Source organism: Brachionichthys hirsutus, chromosome 17 (assembly GCF_040956055.1).
Source record: "Brachionichthys hirsutus isolate HB-005 chromosome 17, CSIRO-AGI_Bhir_v1, whole genome shotgun sequence".
NCBI lineage: Eukaryota > Metazoa > Chordata > Actinopteri > Lophiiformes > Brachionichthyidae > Brachionichthys > Brachionichthys hirsutus.
Genome location: NC_090913.1, coordinates 12993736 through 13017857, shown reverse-complemented (window position 1 = coordinate 13017857; position 24122 = coordinate 12993736). Strand labels below are relative to the sequence as shown.

At 49.9% G+C, this 24122-nt stretch overlaps 1 protein-coding gene across 1 annotated transcript; it reads right to left on the bottom strand.

Moving 5' to 3' along the window:
* Positions 1–948: 948 nt before the first annotated feature.
* On the bottom strand, positions 949–23064 carry LOC137906428 (son of sevenless homolog 1-like). Its single transcript, XM_068750689.1, has 23 exons — positions 22984–23064; positions 21826–21951; positions 21326–21457; positions 18439–18603; positions 17802–18011; positions 17240–17383; positions 15946–16056; positions 15694–15792; positions 15061–15188; positions 9591–10252; positions 8915–8996; positions 8397–8510; positions 7725–7828; positions 7419–7641; positions 7213–7332; positions 6811–6973; positions 6309–6426; positions 6047–6219; positions 5851–5967; positions 5401–5674; positions 4775–4810; positions 3026–3147; positions 949–1744 (listed from the first exon to the last, which is right to left on the bottom strand). The coding sequence occupies exons 1-23, from the start codon at positions 23062–23064 to the stop codon at positions 1310–1312; spliced, it is 3939 nt and encodes a 1312-aa protein (XP_068606790.1). The 3' UTR covers positions 949–1309.
* Between the last annotated feature and the right edge of the window lie 1058 nt (positions 23065–24122).

Below are 24122 nucleotides of genomic sequence, written 5' to 3'. Positions count from 1 at the left end.
TTCAAAAAAATTAAATATCTGATTTTGATCTAGTAAAAAATATATACTCCCCCTTGAACTGCCACCTTATTGTGGTGGGGGGTTCGAGTGCCTGAAGGCTCCTCCACGTCCAGAGGAGTCAGCTGGGGTGGCTGGGGCATCTATTTCAGATGCCCCCCTAGGGAGGGGTCCCAGGCATGTCCAAGCAGGAGGAGGCCGCGGTGAAGACACGGAACACGCTCGCTGGATGGATGGGTTAGGGTTTTGTGACTCCTCACAAAACCTCCTTCCCACCAAGACCCTCATTCTCCATCAGGGCGGCGTCCATCTTTACTTTGTGCCACACTTTATTTAAAAGGAAAAATGCATATTAATGAACATATAAATGTACAGAATTAGCCAAAGGCTAACGGGTGAGGAACACTGTGAAGGCGTTCTACTGGAGTCACTGGAAGAGCAAGAAGATTTTAATTCTGTGATTTGTAAAGGGAAATAAATCGTGAATTAATTGTATCAAAGTAACGAATGGTAAACTAGAAAGACAATCAGAGATTGCAGACTCCGCCTCCAAAAGACTATTGGATCTTGTGAGACAGTAAACAGGGCTTCCGGATCAGAGGGGCCAAACCTGCTCTAGCTTGCTGCTCCGGAACGTACTACAAGACTCCTTCTGGACTCTTTTTCCCATCATGCCATTCGTGTCCCTCCCTCTTAAAGGGACGGTTTACAGCACAGGCACAATTCCAGATGTAAAAATAATTCTAGAATCTGGATCCAGATCCGGATCAACGCCATTCTCGGGGAGGACCGAGCCACGGACAGAACCTTGCTTGTGTAAAAATTTTGAGTCGATTGGGTTACTTACAGACAGACAAACAAACAAACAAACGGACCCAATTGCAATACCCCCGCCCCCCCTTCGGCGAGGGTAATTAATGAATTGTGAACAATGCAGAAAATCATGACAGCCTTTGATTGGGTCTTTAATCTTGCCGCTAAAAACACGGTTTATTCCCTTGTTTTAACATTCATCACATTCCTTTACAACTTCATCATCATCATCATCATCATCATCAGGTCCACTCGGACCAACACAGAACCTCTTTGGTTCTGCTCCAGATATGGCAGCACCTCAGTCTGTCATGGTCGCATCAGAGACACCAGCGTTTTTCAGAGTAAGAGCACACAATGCCCGGTCCGGATCAGAACATCCTGATTGGTCGATCAGATAACTTACGTATTTTTTTCTTCTTAAATTCATCTAAACCAATCAGTTGTTTAGCACCACCTTCTCCACCAGCTGCTACTTTATGAAGTCCAGGCTGTTAGATCACAATGCAGGTGGGTTTTCCAGCAGGGGGGCGTGGCTCAGAGACTCCCTCTTATAAGTCTTAGGAGGGAGTTTGGGTACAAGGTGCCGAGGGGGCACAGGGGGGCCGTCCAAAGGGGGTAGCGGAGGAGAGGGAAGGGGCATTCTCCTGGTGGAAGGGGCGGGGCTTGGGACAACAGGTAGAGGGGGTGAGGAGGAGCCGACGGAGTCGGCGTTGGCGGGGGAGGAGGGAAAGAAAGCCTGAGGGAGGAGTTCACAGCATGGGCGGCCCTGAGGTGGGGGGAGGAGGTGTAGAGGGGAGCCAAGAGGCTCCCGAGGTGGCAGGGAAGGTGGGCTGTCAGGGGGGGGTGATGACGAGGAGTAACGAGGTGGGAGGAGCCTGCAGGTGGGTTGACGAGGGGGGACAGCAGGGGGACTTTCCAACTGTGACACAATCTGTGGGGGGGGGAGACACATTAATAATAATGCGTTGGTTTTATGGACACCCAAAGACGCTTCACATTCATTCACTCCATGCTCGGTGGTGGTGAAGCTACTGTTGCAGCCACGGGTGCCCCGGGGTAGATACAGGTGCCCCCAGGGCAGACACTGGTGCCCCGGGGTAGATACAGGTGCCCCCGTGGTAGATACAGGTGCCCCCGGGGTAGATACAGGTGCCCCCGGGGTAGATACAGGTGCCCCCGGGGTAGATACAGGTGCCCCGGGGTAGATACAGGTGCCCCCGGGGTAGATACAGGTGCCCCCGTGGTAGATACAGGTGCCCCCGGGGTAGATACAGGTGCCCCGTGGTAGATACAGGTGCCCCCGGGGTAGATACAGGTGCCCCCGGGGTAGATACAGGTGCCCCCGTGGTAGATACAGGTGCCCCCGGGGTAGATACAGGTGCCCCGGGGTAGATACAGGTGCCCCCAGGGCAGACACTGGTGCCCCGGGGTAGATACAGGTGCCCCCGTGGTAGATACAGGTGCCCCCGGGGTAGATACAGGTGCCCCCGGGGTAGATACAGGTGCCCCCGTGGTAGATACAGGTGCCCCCGGGGTAGATACAGGTGCCCCCGGGGTAGATACAGGTGCCCCCGGGGTAGATACAGGTGCCCCCGTGGTAGATACAGGTGCCCCCGGGGTAGATACAGGTGCCCCGTGGTAGATACAGGTGCCCCCGTGGTAGATACAGGTGCCCCCGGGGTAGATACAGGTGCCCCGGGGTAGATACAGGTGCCCCCGGGGTAGATACAGGTGCCCCCGTGGTAGATACAGGTGCCCCGTGGTAGATACAGGTGCCCCCGGGGTAGATACAGGTGCCCCGGGGTAGATACAGGTGCCCCCGGGGTAGATACAGGTGCCCCCGTGGTAGATACAGGTGCCCCCGGGGTAGATACAGGTGCCCCCGGGGTAGATACAGGTGCCCCCGGGGTAGATACAGGTGCCCCCGGGGTAGATACAGGTGCCCCCGTGGTAGATACAGGTGCCCCCGTGGTAGATACAGGTGCCCCCGTGGTAGATACAGGTGCCCCCGGGGTAGATACAGGTGCCCCGGGGTAGATACAGGTGACACAATGACGGTGAACACACGTGCCGGAGTCAGGATTCGAACCGCCAACCTCTCGACCCGCTCAAACACCTGCGCCACCGTCGCCCCCCCAACATTAGGACAATAATGTTTTACACTCCAGGGATCAACTCAAAACTGAAGTATTGATCAGGAGACGTTTGATACCTTGGACGGAGACGACTCAGCAGGAAGCGACTCTGGACGTCTACGAGGAGGAACCGGAGGAGGAACCGAAACGTCCTCAGGGGGACGACTGAAGCTCACCATCGAGGAGACGGAGGATGACCCTGAGATCAGAGGCAGCCATTAGATGTGTGTGTGATATTCTAATTATATGCCCAGCTCCTGTGTACGTATATGCATATATATACACACACACATATATATATATATACACACTACTGTACTAATGTTTGGGGTCACTTAGACCACTGTTAGAACACTGTTTTTATCGCTAGCTTTAAACTACTCTCTACATTGCTAACGTTCTAAACGACTATTCTAGCTGCAGGGTTCTAACGGTACCATCGCTGCAGGGTTCTAACGGTACCATCGCTGCAGGGTTCTAACGGTACCATGGCTGCAGGGTTCTAACGGTACCATGGCTGCAGGGTTCTAACGGTACCATCGCTGCAGGGTTCTAACGGTACCATGGCTGCAGGGTTCTAACGGTACCATGGCTGCAGGGTTCTAACGGTACCATCGCTGCAGGGTTCTAACGGTACCATCGCTGCAGGGTTCTAACGGTACCATGGCTGCAGGGTTCTAACGGTACCATGGCTGCAGGGTTCTAACGGTACCATGGCTGCAGGGTTCTAACGGTACCATGGCTGCAGGGTTCTAACGGTACCATCGCTGCAGGGTTCTAACGGTACCATCGCTGCAGGTTTCTAACGGTACCATCGCTGCAGGGTTCTAACGGTACCATGGCTGCAGGGTTCTAACGGTACCATCGCTGCAGGGTTCTAACGGTACCATGGCTGCAGGGTTCTAACGGTACCATCGCTGCAGGGTTCTAACGGTACCATGGCTGCAGGGTTCTAACGGTACCATGGCTGCAGGGTTCTAACGGTACCATGGCTGCAGGGTTCTAACGGTACCATGGCTGCAGGGTTCTAACGGTACCATGGCTGCAGGGTTCTAACGGTACCATCGCTGCAGGGTTCTAACGGTACCATGGCTGCAGGGTTCTAACGGTACCATCGCTGCAGGGTTCTAACGGTACCATGGCTGCAGGGTTCTACCGGTACCATCGCTGCAGGGTTCTACCGGTACCATCGCTGCAGGGTTCTAACGGTACCATCGCTGCAGGGTTCTAACGGTACCATCGCTGCAGGGTTCTAACGGTACCATCGCTGCAGGGTTCTAACGGTACCATGGCTGCAGGGTTCTAACGGTACCATGGCTGCAGGGTTCTAACGGTACCATCGCTGCAGGGTTCTAACGGTACCATCGCTGCAGGGTTCTAACGGTACCATGGCTGCAGGGTTCTAACGGTACCATGGCTGCAGGGTTCTAACGGTACCGTGTGTTTATCATTGCGTCTCAGAAGGCTGATGAGTAGAAAAGCCTGCGGTCATGCTAACACCGCTGAACACAGGTTAGCTGCTTAGAGAGGCGATGGGACTGACCTGGGTGACCCCAAACCTTTGAACGCTAGTGTACATACACTGTATATCTATCATATACATCTATATATACATATATATAGATACACACACAGCTAATAGTTTAGATGAAAATGGACTAATGGGTAAGACCAGACATGATAATGCCATGACACAATCAATGAAATGAAAGGTGATCACAGATGATGGTCAGCAGACTCATGATGTCATTGATGACATCTTGAGGGAGCACAGGTGAGTGTGATGTCATTAATGACATACGGTACTCAGGAGGGTCAATACTAACGTGGACCGTGTGGCAGAGAAAAGATGCTTTCGCAGGCTGCAGAGTGGAGAGGAGGAGCAGCAGCAGAAAACGAAGGTGAAAAGGTGAAAGGGGGAGGAGAGCAGGAGCAGAGAGGAGTGGCAGAGGAGAAGAGGACGATAAGACAGGAGAGCAGGAGCAGAGAGGAGTGGTGACTGGGTCAATTTTCCACTTGTTAGTTTCTGAATAATACGACAGACATGAGTAACACCTGGAAGATGCACGCTATATGCTAAGCTAACTGTTTACCACCGTTAAAGGCTATTTGCTCAGTGGGTGGGGCCTTGGGCTGAAGAAGACAACCCAGCCCAGACGGAATGAAGAACGTGTACTTGTGGCTGGAGAGGGGCTAGTTTTACCCTCAGAGCACTGCCGAGGTGCCCTTGAGCAAGGCACCGCCTCCCAATTGCTCCAGGTGCGCCGATCATGGAGGCGCCTAACCCTAACAGGGAGAGATCTTCTTCCAGCCGACATCCTAGCATGAAGGAGCTTTTTGTCAGCGTTACATCCTGTATGTCTGTGCCTGTGATTCATACTAGCATTGTTGTCTCAACCAATAGGACGATGATTCATGTCTGATCAATGCCAGACCAGTGGGCGGGTCTTACTGGAGTGAAATGGGCTGCTGGGACCCTGTGGCGAGTCAAACACGCTGCCAACATCAGTGGAGCTGGAGGCGGCAGAGGCAGGGGGCGGAGTCAGGGGGGTTCGGGGTGAGTTAGGGGCGGAGACTGCTCCTCCTTCTGCCTCATTGTCAGGGACGCGGCTGTAGCTGATCTTTCTGGGTTCGTTCTGCAGAGGTGTCGGGTGTCTCATGGTGCTTGGCCTAACCGATGTGGGGCGGATCCCTGGAGACTTCAATGGACAGTTGTACTTCTTCACCTGGAAAAAGGAGGATGAGGAGCTTAAGCTCAGATGTAAGCAGCAAGGTGTTAGCGTGCAGATGATGGGGACGGATACATCCCTATGTCCATTGTGGATATCCTTTCTGGACCAAGGCACTAATCTTGGTAATGACACTTGTAAGCATTGCATTTGGTTACCATGGCTACACTTACAAATCGAGGTAACGATCTGGCATTTCGAGGTTCAATCTCCAGAGATTTGTTGAACAGATGATCAGCAAAGTCTTTCTCACACATGTCCTCCATTGGGTTGAGGTTCTCAAAGAACTTCTGCTCCACAAATACAGAGAACTCAGAATCACATGCTGTGTTAATGTACTGTGTAAACAGGAAGTGATATCACACCGACCCTGATGTCATTCTCCACTCTCAGGCAGTATGGTTGGTTCTGGTACTGTTGGATCTCTCCAGTGATCTCAGCCACTTTCCTTCTCTTGCTGAAGTTTATCAGGTCTTTACCATGACGCCGCAGAAAGTCGGGGTTCCCCTCCTCTGTCTTTAAGATGTTGGTCAGATAGATCCCTGACACACAAACACACACACACACACACACACACAATTACTAACTGTCAGGTTCAGACACTATAATTAAATGGCGAGCTGGAGCGTACCAAAGAAGGGGACACAGGGGGGGTTAATGGAGCGTAGTTTGGCTAAATATTTCTTGTAGTGATCTTCACTCAGTTCATGAGCTTCTTCCAGGATTTTCCTCTGACGACTTGCAATTTGCTGAAAATAAGAAAATAACCTTCAAGAGCTACAATTTTCATTTCCCCCCGGACTCTACACCCGTCCCACAACATTACACCGCTGTCCTATTCTTACTCACAGATCTGACTGAGACCCTGTTTCCATGACAACGGTTTTGCTAAAAAAAACATTTCTTGGCATTATAAAAGTTGCCTTAATATTTCAACAATGTGGAAACAGTCCTTAGCGGATGACGGGAAATGAGTCAACTGATTCTTCTTGTAAAATAGTTGTAGTGTGACTCTCCTGCCACTAGATGGCGGTGTAACTTTTGACATTCACATCACAGAATAAGAGCAAATGAAATTGAAGGGAAGGAATAAACTCAGCACTAAAACTGGGACCTGGACCAGAGCTTGTTACCTCAAAGGTGTGGTCCAGTCTGTAAACCGGAGAAGAGTTCATGGCACTGACCACCTCTAGAACGCCATTAAAGTTGTTGAGCTCCTGAAAAACCTGAAGGATCTCAATGATCCTTGAAACAACGGCAACACGTTCTTCCAGATTCTCTGTTTCTACAATACACCTGTACAACACAACACACAGACAAGGTGTCAGGCGGAGGAAGAGGGTGACGGTAAATGTGTCACCCAGTCCGAGGGGATAATGGTGAAGGTGTTTGTGTGGAAGTCAGAAGCACCTCCCCCAACATCCGATTGGTTGGACTCAAACTGTACCCATGTTTAATGTCATGAATTTAAATATGTTATGAGACGATTGGACTTGGAGCTCAGGTTGTTCAGGTGTGTTTGTTGCGATTCGTACTTTTCAAAGCATAGGGTGAGGTTGGTGGTGTGTCGGATCATCCTTAGCAGGTTGGGGGAGTGAATCTCTTTGTCCTCTTTGGTCCACACGCTGCCCACCAGCTCTGATGGCTGGACTGCTCTGTAGGACATGTAGATGTGGGAGAGGTGTGAGACAGGCAAGAGACAGGTGTGAGACAGGCATGCAACAGGCGTCAGCAACATCACCTGTAGAAGTCAGATTCCAGAAGGGTCAGCTGTCGTCCAATCTCGATGGGGTGCAGCGTCATCAGGTCAAACTGGTCAATGTTACCTGGTCTACAGGTGTGCCACTCGATGGACGGAGGAGAGCTCTGAAAGGTGATGCTATGGCTGGGTATGCTCACCTGAACCTGCTTCTTCCTCTGGATGATTTTTGTGATAGACTCCACCCACTTCCTCATTGCCTTACCTGCAACGCATGCGATCACTGATCGAACTGTCTACATCACTGTCAGCAACAAACAGCTGTCATTTGTCGGGAAAGGTTCGTACCTCTGACGGAGGCAATGAACTCCTCCAGACGACTCAGCAGGTGAGCGTCTCTCTCAAAGTCGTAAAAGTGATGCTCCACCCAGTGGCGACAGACATTCAGCACTCTGCGGCGACGACATCGTCCTCAGCGGTCTCGTTTTAAACTCGCACAAGGCTGAAAGTCTTTTTCCTCTAATTAACTACAATGAAGAAACATGGCTTCGCTATTGGTTTACCCTCCGCCTCCACGGCCAGTAAACCCAGGTGGCCGGTGTGAGAATACTTCTGTCTACACTTAGAGACTTTCCAGGTCCCTCCAAGTAAACAGTCCAAAGCTGCTAATTGCTACTTTGTTAGCACGAGTATCTTTGCCCTTAAACTGAACCCATTTGCGACATCAGGCATGAAAACCATCGACAGTTATTGGACTACAGCCATACAGCTGTTGATTTTGCCTCAGTTGCTTCCTGTCATGCTTGACCTGGACCGCCCTCACCTGGACTGGGCCTAGATCCCCATTCCTGCACAGTTGGGTCTGACTAAGGGCTAATTCAGCAGTTACTACGCTGTAGAAGTAAACTTGTACACATAGAACAAAAGCTACTGTCAGATAACTGGGTTCTCTGCATCAGGTCATGTGACTCTACAAATGACTCGTCACATCAATTCAGGTCCTGGATCAGCAGTTTCTACCTGAGCTGGACCGGCTGAACAAACTCCTTCCGGAAACGTTTAAGCTCAGCACTGAGCGGTTGTTCTCCTTCCATCTGGTCCACCTCAGATGGCCTTGGCTCCGGGATCTCAAACCTGGACCACATCACAGAAATCTGACCTGAGATCAGTTCTTCAGACCTAAGACTTCTGTTTAGGGTCTGAAGACATTTCATCCGAGAGGCTTCTTCAGGTCTGTTCACCTGCTCATTGGACTGCATGAAGCGTACTGCTGAGTTTGGTTTGGGGCGCTTTGCCCTTCAGGGGAACCAGATTGTCTGAGGGGATTTCTGTGTTTGATGTTGTGCTTGGAGAAAATCCATCTTCATTTTTCGGATACTCCAGCCACATATGTGATAAAGGTATCCTTGCTCCAGTCCTTCTGTTTTGCTGTAACCTCAGATGAGTTTAAATATCTCCACTCCCCACCAGAATCGAGCTGCTTCAGAGCAGTAAACACAGTCTGATTGGTGCAGGTGAGGATCGACAGGTGAACTTACCTCTCCATGAGCAGGTCTAGCAGCTCCTGGGGTTTGCAGAAAGATCTATAGGTTGTCAGAAAGGTTCGGACAAAGTTTGGATCTGACAGAGAAACAGACAGACACAAACTGACCATCAGGAACTATCCGGCCGGATCAGGAAACGACAGGTCAGAGTTCACACAGGGGAAGCATGGCAGAATCCGAGTTCTACAAAATATCAACATCAAACATTCTGAAAACATCATCCTTTAATTCAATGATGTCATCATTTCTAATTAAAACATTTATGCTACAACAAAGACACTTTAAATATCAAAGAAAAGTGGGAATACATACACACATACATGTATACAGACACACACGTACATGTATACAGACACACACGTACATGTATACAGACACACACGTACATGTATACAGACACACACGTACATGTATACAGACACACACACATATACATGTACACAGACACACACACATATACATGTACACAGACACACACACACACATACATGTACACAGACACACACACACATATACATGTACACACACACACACACACACACACACACACACACACTGCTGTCAGCTTACCACTCTGTCATACTGATCAGTCCTCATCAATGACATCATTGACATTATTCTTGACACACTCTTGGCTCTTTGTGAACACCTGTGCAGCATCAATCCTTACCTGCATACATGTGGAAGGTGAGTCTCTCGATCAGCTTCAGGACCGTCCCTGCTTTGATGATGGGGATCCCAGACTTGGACTGAACGTTCTCCTCAAACACAATGTTCTCCTCCGAGTCGGCTTCAGAGAAGCGGTACACCTCTGCTCCCGGGAGCCTCACTTGCTCCTCCTTCTCCTCCTGCAACATGGCCGAGTCCAGCATGCGCTCCAGCGTGCTGCGGTACTGAAGCGAGATCAGCGCAGCCATCCAGCCGTTCTTCTCTTCGGCTGACTTGGCAGCGAACACGACGCTGTTGCCATCCTTCAGGATGATCTCAAAGGCATGCCGATATTCACCCTCCTTATCATCCTTGTCATTGATTTGGACTTTGCGCATGAAGAACTTCTCTTTCAGTCGATACTCTGCGGTGGAGCCGGCGCCAGGCAGCCGTGGCGGCCCGTGATTGGACTTGCAGCAGATCATCAGGCCGTCAAACAGGAAGATGTGGCGCTCGTGTTTGGCGCCCACACGGGTCAGCGTGCCCTCCATGATGAACTCGTTGCAGCACTGACCGATGTCCTTTCCCTCCCAGCCATCAATGTTCTTCTGGATCTCATTCATCTTTTTGATGGCCCGGTGCTTTCCCTTCATCTGATGGCTGTAGAATCGGCACGCTGACTCACTGCATACCATAGAAGAAGATTTATTGAAGGAGTGTGTCGATCCCTGTATTGAATAAAGTCAGTTGGACTTGTAGGAAAAGCCTGAAGACATTTGGCCTCTCGTCCAAGAGGTTTCATCAGTTCTCTTGGATGAGAGGTGAAACATATTCAATATTTCCCTACAAGTCCAATTGACTTTATTTAACACAGAGATCCACCAGGACCAGAAATATAATCTGGTTCCAGTAAAGACAGAGGTGTTAGTGTCATGTTATCAACATGGTCCCAAGAGAACTTTAACGGAACCGTTCGCCAGTCCTCCTGATGGACCTCGGGAAGATGTCGCACTATTGGAGCTCAGACTCAGCAAACAACTCTTCTGATTAGTCTAATGACCATCTCTAAATTCATTCACCCTAAAGGACATTAACCAAAGAAGAATGGAACAAATTAGGGTTGGTCCAGACCACAGTCAAGACCAATCTGGAATCAGACTTGACAAAGAAACACATATACACAGCTAAAAGAGGAGTGGATGAGTTTGACAGCATGAAAGACAAGTCCCCTGTAGCACCTAGAGCTAACGTTAGCCTGAACCAGACCTTTGCACCTCGTCTTAATGACGTTAACTTCACATTTTCAACCGTGTTAGCCAACATGCTAGCCAGTCCCTGACTCTGCCTAAAAAGCCTTAGTGACATGCAATTAGGCAATCTCAACCCGAGTGTGACAGATGGTGCTACGTTGTCTGGGTGTTCCAATATTAACGGCGCTGTTTCCAGGTGAATGGTACCCAGACCTTGTAAATACACAGTTCAACATCATTGATCACTCAGTGCCAGGTTATCATTTGATTTAGAGTTAGTGCTAGTGGTAATGTTCTTAACCTCGGTTGGTATACACATGGAGGCTTACACGTTTTGAACACCGAGCTCAGCTATCTCTGTGTCAACCAAAATCTTCTGGCTGATGAAGACCATGCAGTACAGCTGAAAGCACTGGAAACCTCGTCAACATTGGGCGGCAGTAGATCAACTGGGGGTAGCCAGTTGAAGTCCCACATGAAGTCCACAGTATGGAGTGTAGACTGGTAGCTGTAGCGGTGCCAGTTCACCTCCTGGGTCCTTAGTGAGTGTGCGCCTATATGTATGTGTGTGTGTGTGTGTGTGTGTGTGTGATACATGCCAGAGTGTACAAATAATTGTTCCACTGGGGGAGTCATAAAATAAACCTTAGTGTCCCTTGAAATGGACATGTTTTGTTACAGACCTACATCATCCACTATGTTCAGGCTGAACTACTCCAATATGTTATCACTGGGTTACACATTCATCATGTGTCAGCAGAGTGAGTTCTGACTGGACAATATGTACAAACCAGCGAGGCCACTGTCACAGCCAGTCCGGTCCAACAGGAAGTGAGGTCACAGCAGGAGGACTCCCAACCTCAGCTTGGACTGTTGCACAAACATACAATTACACCATCATTGCTGTGACATCATCGTGCTCAGCCAGCTACTACTCAGATTTACAGTTTATGTTCAAGTTTCAGATCATATGTTGAAGTGTCATTATGCCTTGCGTACAGGTAGGTTCACAAAGGAGGTATTTGTACACAAAGCAAACATCTACCAAGAGCTGTAGGGCTCTGTCACATAACTCACAATTTTATTGTGTTTGCATAATAATAATAAAGCATCTTGAATCTTGACTCTTGAGAGTACTGCTGCTACAGCACAGCGCCATTGTAGTCACATTAGGTGCGTTTACATGGACACATTTAACCCGGTTAAAATCCTGATCGGAATAAAAATGCTTCATGGACACACCTTAACCGGAATAGTCTAACCCAATCCAGCCTGATCCGGTCACAATTCTATCCCGATCGAGAGGGGTGCTTTATACCGATTTGTAACCCGGTCAGGGCGCATGAAAACACTTATTCCGATGTTTCGGTACAAGTCGTCCTCACTGCGCATGTCTGTGACGTCAGCTACACGCGCTGCTGCTATTGCCGGAAGCTAGTTGAAGCAGAGCGAGCGAAAAGCACGGCGGGCGGAAGACAGAACTGGTCAATATCTGAGACAAACATGTTTCCGGAGACATTAAAGGAGGAAACTAAAAGCACAAACGGGGAAAACGAGCGAAATAACGCTGACGTTTCAGGCAGGAAAGAGCGGAGCGATGATTTGTTTACAACGGAAGTCGCTATGACTTCTTCTTCTACCATTTCCGGCGTTTTTGGTCAAACTGCGCATGTCAAAATATTCTGTTCCGATCAAAAGTGTGATGCATGAACACGCAAATCCTAATCGGATCGGATTTTTAGGGTCCATGAACACGGCGCATCGGATCACAATTTTACTCTGAACTCTGATCGGAATAAAGAAATTTTGTCCATGTAAACGCACCTATTGTAGCAGCTTGTTATAACTATTGTTGTAGCCACACTGTAGTACTTTCTAGTGGCTATTGTTGTTGCTACACTGTAGCAGCTTGTTATAGTTATCGTCATAGATAGACCGTAGCAGTTTGTTATAGCTATTGTTGTAGCCACACCGTAGCATCTTGTCATAGCTATTGTTGTAGCTACACTGTAGCAGTTTGTTATAGCTATTGTTGTAGCTACACTGTAGCAGTTTGTTATAGCTATTGTTGTAGCTGCACTGTAGCAGCTTGTTATAGCTATTGTTGTAGCTGCACTGTAGCAGCTTGTTATAGCTATTGTTGTAGCTACACTGTAGCAGCTTGTTATAGCTATTGTTGTAGCTACACTGTAGCAGCTTGTCATAGCTATTGTTGTAGCTACACTGTAGCAGCTTGTCATAGCTATTGTTGTAGCCACACTGTAGCAGCTTGTCATAGCTATTGTTGTAGCTACACCGTAGCAGCTTGTTATAGCTATTGTTGTAGCCACACTGTAGCATCTTGTCATAGCTATTGTTGTAGCTACACCGTAGCAGTTTGTTACAGCTATTGTTGTAGCTACACTGTAGCAGTTTGTAGTAGCTATTGTTGTAGCTACACTGTAGCAGTTTGTAGTAGCTATTGTTGTAGCTACACTGTAGCAGTTTGTAGTCGCTATTGTTGTAGCTACACTGTAGCAGTTTGTAGTCGCTATTGTTGTAGTTGCACTGTAGCAGCTTGTCATAGCTATTGTTGTAGCTACACCGTAGCAGCTTGTTATAGCTATTGTTGTAGCCACACTGTAGCATCTTGTCATAGCTATTGTTGTAGCTACACCGTAGCAGTTTGTTACAGCTATTGTTGTAGCTACACTGTAGCAGTTTGTAGTAGCTATTGTTGTAGCTACACTGTAGCAGTTTGTAGTAGCTATTGTTGTAGCTACACTGTAGCAGTTTGTAGTAGCTATTGTTGTAGCTACACTGTAGCAGTTTGTAGTCGCTATTGTTGTAGCTACACTGTAGCAGTTTGTAGTAGCTATTGTTGTAGCTACACTGTAGCAGTTTGTAGTCGCTATTGTTGTAGTTGCACTGTAGCAGTTTGTAGTCGCTATTGTTGTAGCTACACTGTAGCAGTTTGTAGTCGCTATTGTTGTAGTTGCACTGTAGCAGTTTGTAGTCGCTATTGTTGTAGCTACACTGTAGCAGTTTGTAGTAGCTATTGTTGTAGCTACACTGTAGCAGTTTGTAGTCGCTATTGTTGTAGCTACACTGTAGCAGTTTGTAGTCGCTATTGTTGTAGTTGCACTGTAGCAGTTTGTAGTCGCTATTGTTGTAGCTACACTGTAGCAGTTTGTAGTCGCTATTGTTGTAGCTACACTGTAGCAGTTTGTAGTCGCTATTGTTGTAGCTACACTGTAGCAGTTTGTAGTCGCTATTGTTGTAGCTACACTGTAGCAGTTTGTAGTCGCTATTGTCGACTCGTAACTACATTGACGCAGCAGTGAAGTCTCTCCCAGGCGTAGTGTACTGCTCCTTTAACTTGGTCCAGTCTGTTTCCAGCTGATCTCTAATCAGTTTAAAATAAACCCCAAAGGAATGTGAACACAGCGTCCAAGAAAGCTACGTCAGCAGCCCCAACATTTGTCTGCTATCCTCCACCGTTACCTGAAAGCCTCCAACTTCCTTTATCAAATCTCGGCTACATGAGTAGTCTACATTCTCCACTTTTATCTGAGAGCATCCCTCTAAATCTGCCAGCATCTGCCTTCATCCATCAGTTTCCACTTTCATGAGTAGTCTCCATCTTTATCTGAGAGCATACACCTTCCTCTGACAACCTCCACCTGCACCATAAGAGTTTGGAGCTGAAACATCTACCTACCACTAGAACACAATAGAAAAAAGAAAGTGAATTGACCTACGTCCTCACATCCACCTGCCAAACATCCACCCGTCTCTCTCCTCTTGCTCCTCAGGTGATCTGAGCCTCCACAAGTTTAAAACTTTATCCAACAATCAGCAGCAGTCATTTTCCTCTGTGTTCCTCTCTTTGGAACAAACAGAGAACAATAAGCTGCAGGGCAGCACCGCCCAGAACCTGACGACATTTCCCTTTAATAACACCAGTCTGACCCTCATCAGCTCCACCGCCCCCACCTCCTGCACCTCCCTCCGCTCCTGGTCTATTTATGTCCAGAGGGAAAAAGGGAGGATGGGAGGAGTCCCAACACTGAATGTGTATGTTTACTATGCACCATTCTTTATTTTCTTAAACTGTATCAACATAAATATGTTCTCCTCTGTACCACTAAAACACAGACAAACCATCATCTGCTCTTCAGGGCCCCAAACCACCTTCAGGAGTTCTGGAAGCTTACTTGTACATTTCTCAGTATTTCAATTATGCATGTACTGGTGATATACCTGAGCCTCCTTTTGGAGAGGTTCCTAGAGCAGATCCTCTCCATGCTGCTCTGCAGATTGAGCAGAGCTGTGATGGCCTGTTTCAGACATTCTTTATCCTCCTCATCCTGGCTCTTCTCCTCCAGTTGCTATGGAGACAGAGGAGCAATTATTAACTCCGATAGTCACAGGTGAAATCACCCGTCCCTGCAGCTGATGTCACCAAACTACAGACAGACAAGGGTTCAAGGTTACCATGATTGGTGTTACAAATCATCAGAGCACAAAAAGAACTAGCACCTGGATTAAGGTCCATTCCAGGACCAGAATTATGCAGGACACCGTAGATTCTGGTCTGTGATCAGATGATCAGAACAGGATAAACCTGTCCTGCCTCTGACCCCCTTAGTCCCGAAGTGATCTCCAGAACATGACTAGAGGGATCCCGTAGATTTAACCTTAACCCGACTCAAAGTGGATCTGATACCGGGACACATGATGGGTTTAATAAATTATATATGTCTAGAGACAGTGGTGTATCCTTTAACTCTAGTCTCTGTATTAAAAGGACCTGTCAATCACTCTGAGAGCAATGGCATCCTACAATCAACATGCCAGTGACGTCAAGGTGTTGAACAGGTGTTGTACTCTCACCTTGAGGATCTCAAACAGGTGTAGACAGTGGTAAACAGGACTGAGCAGCAGTCTGGGAAGAACATACTGGACAGCTTCTTTAAAGCCTTCACAGATGGACTGAAAACAGGAGACAAGTTACCCGTTACCGTCATCATCATTACCAGGAGCGTTCCATAGCGTCAAGGTATCAACTGAAGCCACCCCTCTCAGCACATTCATTCAGATTATTGCATTTATCTGGAGCTCTGTAACTCAGGGGGCGGGGCTTACCTGCAGATGGAAAGCAGCTCCTGGTTTAGAGACCTGACTCAGGAAGTGTTCATGGAAACCAGAGCGTAGGATGTCCTGGGCGTACGTTTCATATGGGTCAAAGGCCAGTTCCTGACAGCCAGATCAAAGGAGAGTCACAGTTGATCAATGACTGACTCATGAACAATAATTAATTCTGTCTCTTGAACATTCATAACTGATCGTCAGCCTGCTTCGCGATGACGAAGTCAGTCATGGACAGGTCTTAGATGATTTTACAACCTGGTGTATGAAAGCATTCCTCCAGATCAATACTTCTAAGACAAAGGAGGTGTGTATCGACTTCAGGCGTCCATCCCTTGTTCCTCCTTGCAGCACCATCAACAACCACCCAGTGGCGCTGGTGCCCAAATACAAATATCTGGGCACCACAATCGACAGCAAACTCAAATTTGATGTGAACTGTGAGACGCTCTGCAAGAAAGGCCAGCAGCGACTCTTCATCCTGAGGGAGCTCGCTGAGCTCCAGGTGGACAGGAGCCTGATGAAGACGTTCTCCTGTGCCTTCATCGAATCCGTCCTCACGTTCTCGGCTGTCTGTCGGCACGGTAACCTCGCCATCAAGGACAAGAACTGCCTGAGGAACATCGTCCGTGTAGCATCGGAGGTAGCCGGGGTGAACTTCAGCAGTCTGGATGAAGTTCTTCAGCTTCACCTGCTGAATAAAGCCAAGTCGATCCGCAGGAACACAAATCATCCCCTAAATCCGGAATATAAGCTGCTCCCATCGGGGGCTCGACTGACGCTCCCCCGGTCACTAAAAACAGATACAAGTTCTCCTTTGTCCCGCTCTCCATCAGGGCCCTGAACGCCACAGAGAGGAGGTGACCCTGCCTGTGTTTGTGTGTGGATGTAACCTGTTTGCATGTTTGCACTGTTTTTATCATGGATACTATGCACCTTTACAACAATGCTGCTCCTAACTCTTGTCTTACATGTCCCTTAAATGTTGTAGAAAGTGTGTGGAACTGCTGTAAAACAAATTGCCCTCTGAGGGATAAAACAATAAAAGTGAAGTGAAGTGATAACTTGCACTGTTCTATTTGCACTGCGTGATTACACTAGTTTTACTGCTGCTAGTACACATCTGTGTATCCACTCCTGCTGCCGCTGATTTGTGATGCGTCTGTACTTGTATGTTTTTTGTATTTTGTCATTACTGTTACATGTAGCACAAGTTCACCGAGAAACTTTCCTAGTCTCTGAACCCTCACTGACAACGGCAATAACCAGGCACATAAGGACGGGTACACACCTCAGCCAGGTCCTCAAAGCAGCTTCCTACCAGAGGATGAGGGCTGCCTTCATCCGTCATCTCCACAGTGTCCTCGACGAGACCCAACAGCTTCACGGTTACCTCGTGGACGTCCACAATCCGACTGAAGACACTGTCCACATCCTGACAGGCAGACAGTGGAGCAGATGGTCTCAGAAGATGCCGACTGCTGTTAACAATAGATTAACCCTAACCGGGCTTTGATTTCACCACTAAGGTTCACTCAAGGTTCTGTTTCAGACCCAGCCTGGTAACTACAGCCCATCCAGAGCTTGGTTTTACTATGAGCTCATAAGCTACTGTAGGACCTCTGGATGTAAGGGTCATTTTCTGATTTTCATGAACAAGCCCTGAAAGCCCTAGAAGGGTTAGGCTTGGAGTGGAGGCCTGCATCAGATACGTCCATCGCGGTGCTCTAGTTTTACCTCCACCTGTCGTCACTAGTATAGGAAACACGCTAAGCATTGAGATTTCACAACTCGTTTTTGTATTCCTGGATGGATAAACGGGTTTTCTGTCAGGCGAGCAGAAAGGTACGCACATGTTGAGAGAAGAGCATCGTGCTGGAGGTGAAGGGCTCTCTGAACACCTTGATCAGCAGGTTCAGCTGTCTCAGGTACTGTCGACCATCAGACATGAAGCTTCTCACAAGCTCACAGTAAGTCTGCTCCTCATTGGCTGACGGCTCCTCGTCCATCAGAGGGAAACCACTGATGTCATCCTCGTCCTGGTGGAACATGTCCATCAGCACCTGTGTGCGTTCATGGGTCAGATAAACAGGTGAGACACAGGAAGTCTAGGGGGGCGTGAAATACTGCTAAATTTAGCATAGCTTTTAGCCCATAACTGTGTCTGGGGGAAGGTGGACACACCGTTTTGATCTGTCTGCCCCACAGAGTTCTCCTGCGTTCTGTTCCAGCAGTAAACGGCCGTTCTGAAGGAGACGCCTTCATTCAGCCCAGTTTAACTTGTGTTTACCTTTAAGTTTAAGTTTCAGCTCATTTTCGCAGCTACCCCTGAGCTGCACCTCCACTCTCGTTACGATATCTTCCATTACATGATAGTTATTAAATCAGTTTTTACATTGTACACGGCATTCCATGTTTGAAACAGGCTTCTATTTGGGAAGCTGGCGGAGCTGCTCGGGTGGAAGTCCAGACCGGACTGCGTGTGGCTACCTTGTCAGCACACATGGCCACAGTGATGTCCTGCTGGGAGATCTCATAGTGGCGGATGTTCCTGACATAGTTTCCTGCAAGTTTGAGGATGTCAGCAGAGATGTACTCCAAAACCGCAACCAAGTAAACTGACACCTGGTGGTCCACCTTGTAGCCCAGCACCTCCTGAAAACACAAGGCATCAGCACCAGAGTGAGGTCTGCGTGGGTTCTCAGTCACCCAGGTGGAGGTAAATCACGAAGAATCAACAGGACTTGTTCAAGTCTGGTCGAAGACGTTTCACCTTCATCCAAGAGACTTCTCCAGTACAAGTATCCGGACCCGCCAACAAAAGTATAACGTCGTTTTCACACTTGACCAAGCAGACTTGGTTTGGACTCGGTTTGATTGGGGAGCTGAAAGTCGCAACTTTGTTTCATTTATAATTTTGCTTTTATTCAAGATTCAAGATTCATTCTTATCATTATGCGAACATAACAAAATGGTGTGAAGGCGTGGCTTAAGGCACACAAAGGAACATCACAAAAAACTAAATCTCTCTTAAAGCAACGATATATATATGAGAATCAGCAACAGCAGCACAGCAGGGCAGAGAGCGTCCCCAGTGGGACAGGCACAAAGCGTCCCCAGTGGGACAGGCACAGAGCGTCCCCAGCGGGACAGGCTCAGAGCGTCCCCAGCGGGACAGGCACAGAGCGTCCCCAGCGGGACAGGCTCAGAGCGTCCCCAGCGGGACAGGCTCAGAGCGTCCCCAGCGGGACAGGCTCAGAGCGTCCCCAGCGGGACAGGCTCAGAGCGTCCCCAGCGGGACAGGCTCAGAGCGTCCCCAGCGGGACAGGCTCAGAGCGTCCCCAGCGGGACAGGCTCAGAGCGTCCCCAGCGGGACAGGCACAGAGCGTCCCCAGCGGGACAGGCTCAGAGCGTCCCCAGCGGGACAGGCTCAGAGCGTCCCCAGCGGGACAGGCTCAGAGCGTCCCCAGCGGGACAGGCTCAGAGCGTCCCCAGCGGGACAGGCACAGAGCGTCCCCAGCGGGACAGGCTCAGAGCGTCCCCAGCGGGACAGGCACAGAGCGTCCCCAGCGGGACAGGCTCAGAGCGTCCCCAGCGGGACAGGCACAGAGCGTCCCCAGCGGGACAGGCTCAGAGCGTCCCCAGCGGGACAGGCTCAGAGCGTCCCCAGCGGGACAGGCTCAGAGCGTCCCCAGCGGGACAGGCTCAGAGCGTCCCCAGCGGGACAGGCTCAGAGCGTCCCCAGCGGGACAGGCTCAGAGCGTCCCCAGCGGGACAGGCTCAGAGCGTCCCCAGCGGGACAGGCACAGAGCGTCCCCAGCGGGACAGGCTCAGAGCGTCCCCAGCGGGACAGGCTCAGAGCGTCCCCAGCGGGACAGGCTCAGAGCGTCCCCAGCGGGACAGGCTCAGAGCGTCCCCAGCGGGACAGGCACAGAGCGTCCCCAGCGGGACAGGCTCAGAGCGTCCCCAGCGGGACAGGCACAGAGCGTCCCCAGCGGGACAGGCTCAGAGCGTCCCCAGCGGGACAGGCACAGAGCGTCCCCAGCGGGACAGGCTCAGAGCGTCCCCAGCGGGGGGACAGGCTTAGAGCGTCCCCAGCGGGAGAGGCTCAGAGCGTCCCCGGGGGGACAGGCTCAGAGCGTCCCCAGTGGGACAGGCTCAGAGCGTCCCCAGTGGGACAGGCTCAGAGCGTCCCCAGTGGGACAGGCTCAGAGCGTCCCCAGTGGGACAGGCTCAGAGCGTCCCCAGTGGGACAGGCTCAGAGCGTCCCCAGTGGGACAGGCACAGAGCGTCCCCAGTGGGACAGGCTCAGAGCGTCCCCAGTGGGACAGGCACAGAGCGTCCCCAGTGGGACAGGCTCAGAGCGTCCCCAGTGGGACAGGCACAGAGCGTCCCCAGCGGGACGACTGCTTTCACAGCTCGGGGGAAGAAGCTGTTCCTGAGCCTCGCTGTGCTGCTTCTTAGTGTCCTGAACCGCCTCCCTGATGGGGGCGGGACAAACAGCTTGTTGCCCGGGTGGGTGGGGTCTGTGGGCGGGACAAACAGCTTGTTGCCCGGGTGGGTGGGGTCTGTGGGCGGGACAAACAGCTTGTTGCCCGGGTGGGTGGGGTCTGTGGGCGGGACAAACAGCTTGTTGCCCGGGTGGGTGGGGTCTGTGGGCGGGACAAACAGCTTGTTGCCCGGGTGGGTGGGGTCTGTGGGCGGGACAAACAGCTTGTTGCCCGGGTGGGTGGGGTCTGGGGGCGGGACAAACAGCTTGTTGCCCGGGTGGGTGGGGTCTGTGGGCGGGACAAACAGCTTGTTGCCCGGGTGGGTGGGGTCTGGGGGCGGGACAAACAGCTTGTTGCCCGGGTGGGTGGGGTCTGTGGCGATGCGTCTGGCCCTCCTCTGGACTCTGGAGGTGTAAACACCCCGGTGCCGCTTATGAATTAATTCTGGTTGACCTCAAACTAATTCTATGATGATTTCTTTCTTGGGATTTATTCCAGCACCAAACTGAAGAGAACAATCAAAGAGGGTTAGGGTTACGGCCGAAACATGAACTCCCTTATTACACCTCAAAGCCGAAGCCTCCTCCACCAGCGCGCTACTGTTAAAGGAACAGCACCAAGAATCCCCTAAGGATCATTACAGCATTATAGCCAGCAGCGCCGCGGAGAGTTCGGATGAGCTTTCACACCTGCCCAAACAAAGCGGACTATCCGAGGAAACGAGCACTGGTCCGTTTAAAGTGGACTAAACAGCTCTGGTGTGAAAGCGACTCAAGTATCTGGACTCTTGGATGAGAGGTGAAATGTCCATTTCACTCTTTAGATTTTCCTCAACCTGGACACAGAAATGTAATATCTGATCAGGATGATGATGAAGATGGGTGTACCTTCAGCAGAGGGTGGATCTTCTCCACTGGTAGGGCCAGTGGGTTCCTCCTCTTCCTCTTCTCAATGGCAGTCTGAGCATCGGCAATCGCCCACTTATCGATCGGGTGAGGAAAACTCTTCTGAACTCGCTCCTGAGATAAAAAGAGAAGACACGATGGGACCCAAAACACCAGTTCCAACATTAGCTGGACTGATCCATTCTCGATTTCAGACTTGGGGGATCAAAGGGATAAAACAGCTTCTGTGTTGTCCCTCTGATCCCCTTTTATCCGTTTTAGCTCAATATCACCACAGCCTCCATCAGCTGGAAAAGAAGACAAAGACCAATCACACATCACTCTCACAGTGATGTCATTACGTTTGAGCACTGTATTTCAGTTATTTAGGTGGCAAAGCCCTCTAGTGGCCAAGCTGAGTGGCACACAGAATTAACTCTTGACGAGTGGAAGAGAAATCATGACAGTCCACAAGTCACACCTGTGAAAGGTAAGTGCATTACCTCCACATCCTGTACGCTGCGTGGTTGAGCCTGACACAACATGCTGAGCAGCAGTAGGATCAGTTCTTCAATGTACTGCAGCGCCTCCTGTTGAGACACCAGGTTTGGATGCACCTGGTTCAGGACCTGCAACACAAAGGTACATGACACCTGAGCAATGACCATTCAGGGAGCCATCGGATGATTCTAGGCCTGAAAAGGCCAATTCAAGGTCCGGAACAAACCTTTTCAGGTCTGAAATTCATATGAATAATAATGCATTAGTTTTGTGTCACGCTTTTCAAGGCACCCAACATTCGCTCACTTCATACTTGGTGGTGTTGAAGCTACTATTGTAGCCACAGCTGCCCCGGGGCAGATAGAGCTGCCCCGGGGCAGACTGACAGAAGCACCATCAGCCCTCCTGACCACCATTCACACAGGTGAAGCGTCTTGCCCAAGGACACAACAAGAGTGAACACATGCACCGGAGTCGGGAATCAAACCCCCAACCTCTCGACCCGCTCGACCGCCTGCACCACCGTCGCCCCAAATTAAATTAAATGGCTTTTCCGTTTTCTACTATTATTGTCTATTTTGTGATGGACCCACAACTATAAAATAGCAGACATGGAATTCTGCAGCGACTAGAAACGTGTAAAGAAGACGACGCTTTTGACCCTGCCAGTTACCCACTGAGCAAACCACCGCCCGGGTCACATCAAAAACATCTGGAATGTCCTCAACGAGGCCTGGGACAGCATGTCCAACTGTGTACACAGCTTGACTATCCTCACAGCACATTGGAACAGCGTCACCAAAAACATGTCTCGCCCTGTAACTGTCAAAGGTCAAATTCGGGGAAACTTTGTCATTGAAAAGCGGCGCCCGAGCGGGACGCCGGGCGGGCCTCCAAAGAGGAGCACAGATTAGGGTAATCTCCTCTTTCCTGCATCCAACCATCTGTTGGCCTGGGGTTCTGCATTTGCCCCCTGGCAGGTGATCTGGGTAACGGGTTGCTTTGGGTAAATTTCACAAATTACAAGTTACACAAATGTAACAAAGTACAATAACTTTTATTAATAACAATTAATTAAATGTCTGTCCAGATGCTTGCCTCCCCGTTTACTATCTTACCCGGCATGACCTCTGTTTGACCTTTACCACCTGTGTCTTTACCTTCTCCAGTGCAGGCACCAGCAGGCCTCGCCATTTGGCTGCGTTCTCATCGCTGAAGAAGTCGTACTGCAGCTGCTGCATCGCTGCTCGCTGTGAGGCCTACATGAACCCGAACCGCCGGAGCCCGGGTCCGGGAGGGCGGCTGTAGCCAGGACGGTACTCCAGCACCGACTACCGGCAGGAGAGCATGGTAACCGGTAACCGTTCCACAACACCGAGGGCCGGTTAGCCAATGCTGCTGCGGAAGCCGTTTAAAGTTAGCCTGATAGCATATAGCTTGTGCGGCTAATATTAGCAGTGGTTAGCAGCCTGCTGATCGATCCATCAGCAGTTTTCTATCTTAATGATCACCAGCGCGTCACCGTTAGTGTGTGTGTGTGTGGACTGAACACACAGGCTACCGGGTTTCGGTTGAGCGTCGGTGCTCTGCTGCTAAACGTTACCGACCGCAGCGCCCCGGTTCCTCTCGTTCACGCCGACCCCCTTTCAGTCGGCGAGCTAACGACGGCCGTTTGTTGTGATTCCCGTGTGCGGTCCCGAACACGGTGGAACGGCTGAGCCTGCGCGACAAGCGGTTCTGACGTAGATGGGCGGGGCGCCAAGCGCGGCAGCAGTGACGTTGCTGCCGCCCGGCGACAGTCTCCGGTACTACAACTACTGCTAATGGCATTTTATATTTTCTAATCATTCTAAAAATGCATTTTAACAGCACAGATTTGTCATGAAAACAGTGCGAGAACTGGAACCCGGGCCGAGGAACCATAGAACCCAGTTTATGACTACCGAGAACTGGAACCCGGCCCGAGGAACCATAGAACCCAGTTTATGACTACGAAGTGGGAGAACTTGCTAAATCGCAGGGTGTTCAAATACTTGTTTTTCTCATTGTAACAATCTGAATCGGTTTGTTCACCATCGTCACTGAAAGGAGTCACAAACTAGAATTTTTTCTGGGTGAATCGTGCAATATAACATGACATAATAAAATGCAAAACTACAGCACTATGCTATAGGGTTATGCAACAAATATAGACTAAGTTAAAAAAACTCCATCCCAGAGATAGGACAGATTTATTTATCTTTTTTTTAAGGTTGTTTTTATTGTTGTTTTACTTTACATGTTCCATGTCGTCCTGTGA

Bases quoted from the DNA above. Each gene is read 5' to 3' on its own strand.
- LOC137906428 (XM_068750689.1), bottom strand. From the start codon at position 23,064: ATGCAGCAGCTGCAGTACGACTTCTTCAGCGATGAGAACGCAGCCAAA. The intron at 6,974-7,212 runs GTACGAATCGCA...TGTGTTGTACAG, and splicing joins CTCACCCTATGCTTTGAAAA to GTGTATTGTAGAAACAGAGA. The intron at 5,968-6,046 runs GTCGGTGTGATA...TTTGTGGAGCAG, and splicing joins GAGTGGAGAATGACATCAGG to AAGTTCTTTGAGAACCTCAA.